Source organism: Salmo trutta, chromosome 23 (assembly GCF_901001165.1).
Source record: "Salmo trutta chromosome 23, fSalTru1.1, whole genome shotgun sequence".
Classification (NCBI taxonomy): Eukaryota; Metazoa; Chordata; class Actinopteri; order Salmoniformes; family Salmonidae; genus Salmo; species Salmo trutta.
The window spans coordinates 7,873,274-7,884,723 of NC_042979.1; the positions used below are offsets into that span (position 1 = coordinate 7,873,274).

The following is an 11,450-nucleotide window of genomic DNA, read 5'->3' on the forward strand; positions in this document are numbered from 1 at the left end:
GGTGTTTGTTTCATGGGAAAGCTGACGAAGGCCGATACGTAAAGCTTAATAAAGAGCAGTGATACTAGCAAGAGCAGTGTGCGGATTTCTTTTTTGTTGTTGTCAAAGCTGCTAGTGTAAAAGGACTGATTACATGTCAGCTCACGCTTGTAAAAAATAAAAGGGTTAAGGTCTGAAGTGATGTCAGGGGGGTTGAAAAAAAACAGACTGGTGTTGATGATGTCACTACATTCCTGTAAAACCTTCAGCCCGATGTGTGCGTGTGCCATGAGATGGTAGCTAACTGTGGCTGGATCTATCTCAACACACACAAGTAATACTGTTAGCAAGGTGAACTTATTAGGTAAACACTTTGATATGCAATGATTCATCTCCCATGTAAAAGCTCTTATATGGCCAGCAGATGTTGTAGTTTACGGTACAGATAAATGACTCACATTACTGAAACAGCCTGTTAGTCCTTCTTTCCACTCTTGTATGGCTAAATGAGAATCTATTTCAGTTAAACAATGGCATCACACAAACAACCCAGACAAATAGTTGAATGAGGTTCGGGGCTAACTTATACAAATGTCTTAGTTTTGATATATCTCTTATTATGTCATAGCTCTCTAGCACTTGTACCATTTATACAATAAATAATAAGATCTAAAACACACTTATACCATTTATAAAATAAATAATAAAATCTAAAATACAACGACTGTCTAAACACAATAAAAGTGGATAGAAAAGGAAAGATGGAGTAAGATAGACAAATGGATCACGGACACGTGTGACAAATGAAGTTTAATGGGGTTATAGTCATTCAAATAGTTCAGAGTTCAAACAGTGAGATGGTTATATAGAACAAAGTGCAAAACCAGAGCCACTTTTGTGGTCATAAACCACAAAGAACATTAAACAAACCATTCCTCAACCTAATACAAATCACCTGGGCTCATCACAGTTCTGGCATGTCTGACACATAGTATTGGTGACCAGAGTCATATAGGCATATACTGCCTGTATATGGCTCTGTTGGTGACCTCTTTCTTTCACCAGGATTAGATTCTGGTTTTTATTTGGGCAAACATTGGGCTATATACCCTATTTCTTCAACACCCTGCTAACACCTTCAATGGGGATTTATCTGGGTGTTATTCTCTTTCTTCCTCTCTCCTTTCTCTCTCGATCTTATCACTCGTTTCTCTCTGTTAGTTAATTGAGATCAGTGTTACTCTGCTGGGAGAGTAAAAGTGACCTCAGTCTAAGTCATTGACACAATGTCCGTAGAGTATCAACTGTCCTGCCCTGACACACACACAGAGAGAGAGAGAGAGTGAGAGAGACAAACACACAAACAGACACGCTCTGGCCCTGGGACAATCACAGATTCAGAGATGCTGGGTGACTGACGGAGAGACACAGAAAGTTCTGGTGGATGGCGGACAGACAGACAGACATACAGAGAGACAGTGGTAAAGAAAGTTGCCGCATGACAGGGAGAAAGGGCAACAAGTGTACTGTGGCGAGGGCTGAGATCCTATTGGTCTGCCGTCAGCGAATGGGAGCGCTGCCCGGAAGCACGTCACAGAGTGCTAGTTGTGGAGGCAGCCAATCGCTTCCCTATGTAGATCCTGCGAAGGGAGAGAGAAATATACTGCTAATAATGAAGGATGCACATTTACCTCCTTGTTGTATAAAAACAGATTGCTGCCATTAGGAAAGGGATCTATAATAAAAAGCATCAGGTGCTGGTGGTCATATAGTAGGTTACTACATTATCATTATTAAGACAACCTGCATCTCATTATCTCTTAGTGTCGGTAGCTTATATGTCCTATATTTATCTATTATAGTGCGTGTATATGCTTTCGATTGTGTGTGTGTGAGTGTGTGTGTGTGTGTCTCTTACCCTACTCCCAGTGTGAGCAGGTGCGAGGCAAGCAGTGAGGGGATGAGGATCATGAGGACGTCAGAGGAGAACAGGCCTCTTTTCATCACCTCACTCTTCCTTACGCTCAGGGAGCCCGACTGCTGCTTCGGATGCTGGAACACAAACTCCCTGAGTGCAAGAGAGGCATAAAGCAGAATCGAGAGAGAGGGAGAGGGAGGAAAAAAAGCGAGGGAGGGAGATGGAGGGAGAGAGGGGGAGGGAGAAAGGGAGACAAAGAAGATGAAGAAAGAAAGAGATGGAGAAAGGGGAACATAGAGAGAAAGAGAAGGAGAGAAGAAAACATGCTTTGTTCCTCAAGATAAAAGGAGATTTCTCAGGAGAAATTCTAGTTCTCTTATTTTCTCAGAATATTTCAAGAAAAGCCTGTGAGCTGTTCAGTAGCTCCATAACAGGAGAAGAAACATACATTCATGTACATTAGTGTAAAAAGGAAATGAAACTATGTGGAAGACTATCATCTGTCATGTTTAGGTGTAACAGAGAGATATCTGTCATGTTTCAATGTTACTGTACAAGATTTCATTCATTATGTATAAAAGATAATGACTACATTCCCTATAGCGCATCCACAGGCTCCTCACAAGTCAGTGCTTGTTATAGGCAGCCAAGTACGTGTGTAAATTAATGTTTATTTTATTTAACCTTTATTTAACTAGGCAAGTCAGTTAAGAACAAATTCTTACTTACAATGACGGCCTAAAAATGAAACTAGGGGTGAAATGATTCACTGAGACATGGTCAATGTAAGGTTAATGGAATTAGAACGAATTAGAATGAGAATCAATTCGGAGTCGTTCCAATTCTATGCGTAGGTTCTTACTTTGGTGGAAGGTTCTCAGGCCGACTGGACCAGTCCCACACCCACTCGGAAATGAGCCTCCTCTCACCTTCTTCTTCGGACTGAGATGGAGAGGGGGAGGAAGAGAGAGGTAAAGAGAAGAGAGGGAAAGTTAAATGTCAATTATCAATAACATTTGCCATCATGTTTTGATTAAGAATGGCGCTGCAATGTATAGCAGCCGTTTTACCGGGCTCCTGACAAATTCTGCTATTTTCAGGTTTTTTTGTGTGCTAATATTAACTTTTTGTACATAACGCTTCCGCCATCATTTCCTATGACCGAAAATAGCTTCTAGACATCAGAACAGCTATCACTAACATCGATTTGGATGAAGATTTCCACTTCAATGAGGCGGAGGCACAGGACATACTGCTGACCCCAGACCAGGTCCTAATCCCCGAAACTCGAAAAAGGTGGCGTAAGAGGCCGACATGCGAGCACCCTGACGAAACTACGTCGGCGAGTACATAAACCACCTCTACCCTCCTATTGGAGAACGTACAATCACTGGGGAACAAACTGGACGAGCTCCGTTCAAGACTATCCTCAATACGGAAGTGGTCAGATGAAGCTGATGCTAAGCTACAGGACTGTTTCGCTAGCACAGGCTAGGATATGTTCCGGGATTCATCCAATGGCATTGATGAGTATACCACATCAGTCACCAGCATCATTAATAAGTCAATCGATGACGTCGTCCCCACAGTGACTGTATGTACATATCCCAACCAGAAGCCATGGATTACAGGCAACATCCGCACTGAGCTAAAGGCTAGAGCTGCTGTTCTCAAGAAGTGGGTGTCACGTCCTGACCATAGAAAGCTTTTTTTTCTATGGCAGAGTAGGTCAGGGCGTGACAGGGGGTTTTTCTAGTTGTTATTTTCTATGTGGGGTTCTAGTTGAGTTTTTCTATGTTTAGGTGATTGGTGTGATACCCAATTAGAGGCAGCTTGTAATCATTGTCTCTAATTGGGGATCATACTTAAGTAGCTTGTTTTTCACTGGGGGGTTATGGGATATTGTTTATGTATAGTTGCATTGTAGTCACGGTTCGTCTATTCTTTATTTGTTTTGTAATTGCATTACGTTTCACTTTATAATAAATTATGTGGAACGCTACTCACGCTGCGCCTTGGTCCGATCCTTCATCTAACGAACGTGACAGTGGGACACTAATCCGGATGCTTATAAGAAATCCCACTACGCCCTCCGACGAAACATCAAACAGGCATTCACGTCAATACAGGACTAAGATCAAATCCTACCACACCGGCTCTGACGCTCATCGGATGTGGCGGTGCTCGCTAACTATCACGGATAACAAACTATCACGAAAACCCAATCACAATCTGCCCAGTAACGCAAGCCTTCCAGACGAGCTAAATGCCTTCTATGCTCGCTTCGAGGCCAGCAACACTGAACCATGCATGAGAGCACCAGCTGTTCTGGAAGACTGTGTGATCATGCTGTCCGTAGCCAATGTGCGTAAGACCTGCAAACAGGTTAACATTCACAGGGCTGCAGGGACAGACGGATTACCAGGACGCATACTCAGAGCATGCGCTGACCAGCTGGCAAGTGTCTTCACTGATATTTTCAACCTCTCCCTGACAAAGTCTTTAATACCTACATGTTTCAAGAAGACCACAATAGTCTGTGTGCCCAAGAACAACAAGGTAACCTGTCTAAATGACTACCGCCCCGTAGCACTCACATCTTTAGCGATGAAATGCTTTGAAAGGCTGGTCATGGCTCACATCAACAACATCATCCCAGACACCCTGGACCAACTCCAATTCGCATACCTCCCCAACAGATCCACAGATGACTCCATCTTTATTGTAGACCACACAGCCCTTTCCCACCTAGACAAAAGGAACACCTATGTGAGAATGCTGTTCATTGACTACAGCTCAGCGTTCAACAAGCTCATCACTAAGCTAAGGACCCTGGGCCTGAAGACCTCCCTCTGCAACTGGATCCTGGGCTTCCAGATGGGCCGCCAACAGGTGGTGAGGGAAGGCAACAACATATCCACCACGCTGACCCTGAATATGGGGCCCCTAAGGGTTGCGTGCTTAGTCCCCTCCTGTACTCCCTGTTCACCCACAACTGCATGGCCACGCATGGCCACGCACGACTCCAACACCATCAACTGAGCTACAGCCTTCCCTGTAGCTCAGTTGGTAGAGCATGGTGTTTGCAACACCAGGGTTGTGGGTTCGATTCCCACGGGGGGCCAGCACAGAAGAAAAAAAAAATTATGAAATTGTATGAAATGTATGCATTCACTACTGTAAGTCACTCTGGATAAGAGTGTCTGCTAAATGACTAAAATGTAATGTAAATGTAAAATGTAAATTAAGTTTGCCGACGACACAATGGTGGTAGGCCTATAGGGAGGTCAGAGAGGCAGTGAGTTGCAAAGAACAACAACAACCTCTCCCTCAACGTCAGCAAGACAAAGGACCTACAGGAAATGGAGGGCTGTGCACGCGCCCATTCACATCAACGTGGCTGTAGTGGGGCGGATTGAGAGCTTCAAGTTCCTCTGTGTCCACATCAATAAGGATCTATCATGGTCCACACACACCAACAGGGTGAAAAGATTTGGCTTGGGCCCTCAGATAGTAAAAAAGTTATATAGCTGCACCATTAAGAGCATCTTCACTGGCTGCATCACTGCAACTGCTTGGCATCCGACGCAATGCGCTACAGAGGGTAGTGCGTACAGCCCAGTACATCAATGGGGCCGAGCTCCCTGCCATTCAGGACCTCTATACCAGGCGGTGTCAGAAGAAGGCCCTTAAAATTGTCAAAGACTCCAGCCACCCAAGTCATAGACTGTTCTCTCTGCTACTGCACAGCAAGTGGTACCAATGCACCAAGTCTGGAACCAACAGGACCCTGAACAGCTTCTTTCTCTGTTGGGAAGGGCCCATAAGTAATAATTTCACTGTTAGTCTACACCTATTGTTTACAAAGCATGTGACGAATAATTGGTGTATTTATTTTATTTGATAACACTGACTTGTGTGGTGTTAGAGCCATCTAATAGCAAAGGATTGCTACTGCTACAATAAAATATGTAATTTGAGTGTGATGTGCGTGCATGCGTGTGTGTGTTTCGTACCTGTATGGTAACACAGTCTGTACTGCTGCTGCCTTCACTGTGGGGAGGGGAGTTAGTGGTCTGCGGAGGAGTCACCACCAGGGGAGGACTGAACAAAGAGAGCAGGTCAACAGGACTTCTCAGTAACAACAGACATCCATGTATGCACACACACACACAGAGGGGGAGAGAGATTTTTGTTGGTGTAGGGTACTGACCTGTCTTTACTCCTCTCACACTCAAGCTGTGCCTCCAGCAGGATCCTCTCTAGCTCCCCCTGCAGGGCCCAGGAGGCTGTGTCCTGTTGTTGTCCTGTCAGACTATCCCTGCTGCTCACTGCTGATATTAGCTCCTCCAGCTCGACCCACGAGCCTGTGTGTGTGTGTGTGTGTGTGTGTGTGTGTGTGTGTGTGTGTGTGTGTGTGTGTGTGTGTGTGTGTGGTGTGTGTGGTGTGTGTGGGGGGGGGGGGCAAGAGAGAGAGACAAGAAGGAACAGCACGTCAGAAATCAGCTCAATGTAATTGAATAATCCATAGAATCTAAACAAACCATTTCTGGGAATATTGGAACACACTAAACAAACAACAACACAAAGCGTTATCTATCCAAAACAGAGATGTATGGATAAACCACTTCTCCTATCTTTTTGGCTCTATAACAAAGAACAAACAGCAAAAACAAATCATACATCTACAGAGAGATGAACCTGGAGAAGAGTCCCCTAAGCAAGCAGGTCCTGGGGCTCTGTTCACAAACACATACAGACCCCACAGAGCCCCAGGACAGCAACACAATTAGACCCAACCAAATCATGAGAAAACAAAAAGAAAATTACTTGACACATTGGAAAGAATTAACAAAACTGAGTAAACTAGAATGCTATTTAGCCCTAAACAGAGAGTACACTATCGCAGAATACCTGACCACTGTGACTGACCCAAACGTAAGGAAATCTTTGACTATGTACAGACTCATTGAGCATAGCCTTGCTATTGAGAAAGGCCGCCATAGGCAGACCTGGCTCTCAAGAGAAGACAGGCTATGTGCACACTGCCAACAAAAAGAGGTGGAAACTGAGCTGCACTTCCTAACCTCCTACCAAATGTATGACCATATTAGAGACACATATTTCCGTCAGATTACACAGATACACAAAGAATTTGAAAACAAACCAAATTGTGATAAACTCCCATATCTATTGGGTGAAATACCAGTGTGCCATCACAGCAGCAAGATTTGTGACCGGTTGCCACAAGAAAAGGACAACCAGTGAAGAACAAATACCATTGTAAATGCATATTTATGTTTATTTATTTTCCCTTTTGTACTTTAACTATTACATTGTTAAAGTACATTGTTAACACTGTACATAGCCATAATGACATTTGAAATGTCTCTATTCCCCTGAAACTTTTGTGAGTGTAATGTTTACTGTTCATTTTGCAACCTCTCAGTAATGTTGCAACTGAGAGAAGAGCTAATTCTGGATCATTCCATAGTTTACATTTCAGTTAATCGTATTCAATCATATTGAATCTCCCAGAATAACTTTGCTAAAGCCTAATTCTGGAAGGCTAAACCAGGAGGAAGGCTAAACCAACACTGCCTATCAGCCAGAAGCCATGCAGGTGGAATGACACAGCATGAACAGACAAAAAATAGACAGACAGACTAAAGAGATTGTAATTGTCTGTTGTTGCTCAATCATTACAGTAGATGGCCTAATGTTAGGACACGTAATGCAGAGGGGCTACTACAAAGCAGGATCGACGAGTTAGCCAGCTAACTTGCCTAAATATTCAGAATTATTTTTTGGGAAAGATAAGCTTGAAATGGGCATGGTCTAATTGACAACAACACATATATACATTTAGCTTTGTTAGTGAACCAGAAAATCAACAGTTATTTCTCATGGTTTATCAAACATTGCTGGCTAACTCATTGATCCTGCTTTTTTAGTAAAACCTTTAGGTCTGCGTTGTTGTTGCTGTTGTTGTTGGACATGACATAGGCATTCTGTCTCCTTTAAAGTTGCAATCCAGGATCTTAAGCACAACAAATTGGTAACATATGGTACGAATGGGATTCACCACACGAATTGCAAAAAAATTAAAAATATGTAGGACGTAACATATCATACGCAATTTGATGACTTAGTACACAAAAAAACGGGAACCACTTTTAGCTTGTGAGCATCACTTTCAAAACGAATGGCTGAAATTATACAAACGTTCAAGAGTGCATTTTTAAGCAGACAGGACATCCCATTCCTGACATAGTATTAGACAAGACCCAATGACTTAATGACATAAGGGCATTTGTAACAATGAAGGTTGTGTTTCCCCTGGTCCTTAGTTTAGCTTGAGTGTAACACACACAACAAACAGGGACAACCACACACACAACACACACACTAACACAAAAACAAACAGGGACAACCACACACACACTAACACACACAACACACACTAACACAAAAACAAACAGGGACAACCACACACACTAACGAACACAACACACACTAACACAAAAACAAACAAGGACAACCACTGACACAGCCTGACAGAATGCTTATGTAAGATCTTATTTCTCTATGAGATTAGCCACCCTTTACTCTCCTGTCTCATTCTCGTCTATTTCCTCATCTCTCATTCTATCTCTTTCTCTCTACGGAATGCAAGGCCTGCAAACATCATCACCTGCTCTCCTCATCGACACATCCTCCCATCCCCTCTTTTTGTCTCTTCCCCTTTATTATTTGCTTTAGGGAAGTGAGAGATCATATAAACAGCAACAGTGGAGAGGGGGGTGGAGATGGGGAAGGAAGGGCAGAGGGCACACTGTGCCATTGCCCTAGTTTTCCTCCCAGAATGAGAGAGAGTTATGACATAACCACTGGCTGCCAGCCTGCTTGTGCTCTCTCTCTCTCTCTCTCTCTCTCTCCCCCTCTCTCTCTCTCTGTGGCCTTGACCAGGCTGCACTGCAGCAGCACCCAATGTCTGTCAATAGTCCAGTATCCTTCCATATAAGTACTGTAGTGCATATCAGGTGTATGTTATGTGTGTTAATATAGGCCTAGTTCTTGAAAAACAAAGCACAGATGTGTTGTTGTGCCAAAGCTTTGTGTATGTCCTAGCTGTGATATTATGAAGGCTATACAACATCCCCCATGCACTGTAGAGGCTATAAGCAAACTGTACAGTGAGCTATAAGCTTCAGGTAAATCTCCTGGGCTTAATTGGCTTAGTGATATACAAACAGGTGAGTCATGAAATCTGTTTACACGATGACCATGTCAGTGGCAACAACAATGATAACTTCAAAATGGCATACTTACATTTCTCTCCCTAACATGCCCATTTTCTCACATCATTTTCTCACAAGTCCACGTTAACCATGCATTATGTCGTGGATAATGATTATAAATAAACGTTGTCCATTAATTAATTAAAATGTGATAAACAAACTTATTCTGGTGAAAGAGGTCACTGTTCATGCATCATTAATTGATTGTTACTAAAAATAAGCATTGTAGGCCTAATGAGGATGAACATAATAATTTCAACATCAATAATGTTATTTTCCTGATGGACCCCTCTTGGAATTATTTATTTAAATGTTAGCCTAGAAAAACAGTTGAACATAGTTTATCCCTAGGGTATACACAGAGAAAGAGTCGTCATAGGGCAGTTACAAGGCTTTTAATAAACATTTCATAGTTACTACACCACAGATAAATCAGAATTGACCCGACTTTGCAATGACCCAATAACGACAAATCGTCCAGATCCATCGCCCCCCAAAACCCTTACCGTACAAAGCGTCCTCTGGAGTCGACGAGCCTGACATGGTTAGGGGCTGAATTGTGGAGAGAGATTCTTAAAACGGACAAAAACGCACAGTGAGGAGAAAACGGTGTATTATAAACTGCCTGCAGTAGGTCGATTTGTCGTTTATTGTTGTTGCCTTAGCGCGTAGACCGTGACGTACAGCGCGCAGTAATCCCTCCCTCCCCACGTGCAGGGCATGTCGAGGTAAACAAAACAGACTGAAGCTCAACAGTCATTTAAACTAGCTGACAACACTTGTGTGGTAGATTACAACACAATACATACTCCATTAACGTTTGACGTTCATTCAAATAGCCTACAAATTGGAAAAGTATCGTTCTTTGCAGTGTTTCTGAAATGTTTATTTCCACACAGCAATGTGTCTTGAACCATTTTCTCGTCTGTAATTCGTTGCGTCAAAATGAAGGGGCTTGTGAGTTGTTGTGACAGCTTGTGGTGGATGGACAGTGACTCATCTATTTCGCTCCATTGAAAAGAAGCCCCGGCAACTAGTGACATCAGCACTCCGCAGGCTCAGGCTCATTCTGCCTATGAAGTGCATGTTGTTGTCCATAGAGATAGCACAGCACAAGGGCGTGGGTGTCATGACGCACAGTAGCTCCTCTGAATCCACGTTTTTGCGCTCTCCTTCTCGTCATTTTCCTCTTCAAAGAAACACACACGCGCACGCTGCAGTGGGGGATGGAGGGATGAATGTCAATAGATGAAAGACATCTCTTATAAGAAGAGTAGATATACTGATGATTATGTAGGCTATTATGTACCTCTTCTGTTGATGTTGTTGATGTGGCTTTTGTGTCCGTTACACAACTGGTTGTCCTGCTCCTTATAGGCAACACTGCCACCTGGCTGTCACGGCTCCTAAAGATAACTACAGGATGTGCCTATTACTGCAGGCCTACCTTAGGCTACAGCTTTCACAACTAGCCAGGCCTATAGAATACTGTACTCATATTTAACATTTTTGTGCAATCAGACACTTTTACTACTGCATTAGTATTACATTTTTATGAACAATGCAATTTGTATTGATTCAAATACAGCAGTCCTAAGCGATAAAGCTGTCATGGTCACAGAAGGCCGTATTAGCTAAATGCTGAAGAATCAGTCCTTCTCCTATTATGGTGCTTTGCTTTCCGTCTCTGGCCAACCCTTCAGGCCCTTAAAACCCTGGCGCCAACGATCCACAAGTTACCCGTGCCAAGACTAGGCCTATTATTTGCTTTCACAAACTATTCCTTTGCCCCCCCTATTGGTTTAGCTTTGTTTCTCATCTCATCTGACCTCCCGTTCTGCCCTGAGAAAGTCATTATGAGATACAATCGTACAGAAACCCAGAAGTTACCCATTCATCAATGGAATTTGAGATCTCTGTGACAATGTTCCTTCTTAGACCACGTCTCTGTGTCATAGAAGATGAGATGCATTCTGGGATGCCATGCTCTTAAGAGTCCAGCAAATGACCGTCTGTGGTGCTAATCCATCATGCTTTACGTTCGCAGATAGCGAAATAATACAACCTTTTCAGGTAATGGCTACGGTTAGATCCTCCCATTAGACAATGTTCCCGATTCTACAAGACTGCATTAGGAGATGATTGATGACTTGATCTGAGTCGGCACTAAAGGCTTCTGCTTAAAAGTCGCTTTTGTAGCCGGCCAGACGTGACTGGCTTGATTAATGAACGCCAGAACTAGTTGTGTTCCT

General features: G+C 43.1%; 1 protein-coding gene and 1 long non-coding RNA gene across 2 annotated transcripts; both read right to left on the reverse strand.

Annotated features, from left to right (window-relative positions):
- Positions 1–770: 770 nt before the first annotated feature.
- Positions 771–9,855, reverse strand: LOC115159201 (BCL2/adenovirus E1B 19 kDa protein-interacting protein 3). The gene is made up of 6 exons (XM_029708678.1): positions 9,705–9,855; positions 6,111–6,264; positions 5,914–6,001; positions 2,760–2,839; positions 1,898–2,047; positions 771–1,619 (listed from the first exon to the last, which is right to left on the reverse strand). The coding sequence occupies exons 1-6, from the start codon at positions 9,739–9,741 to the stop codon at positions 1,571–1,573; spliced, it is 558 nt and encodes a 185-aa protein (XP_029564538.1). The 5' UTR covers positions 9,742–9,855; the 3' UTR covers positions 771–1,570.
- Positions 9,856–10,111: 256 nt separating this feature from the next.
- On the reverse strand, positions 10,112–11,450 carry LOC115159202 (uncharacterized). The gene is made up of 3 exons (XR_003868869.1): positions 11,089–11,450; positions 10,508–10,614; positions 10,112–10,412 (listed from the first exon to the last, which is right to left on the reverse strand). It is a non-coding gene; the product is annotated as an uncharacterized LOC115159202 (long non-coding RNA).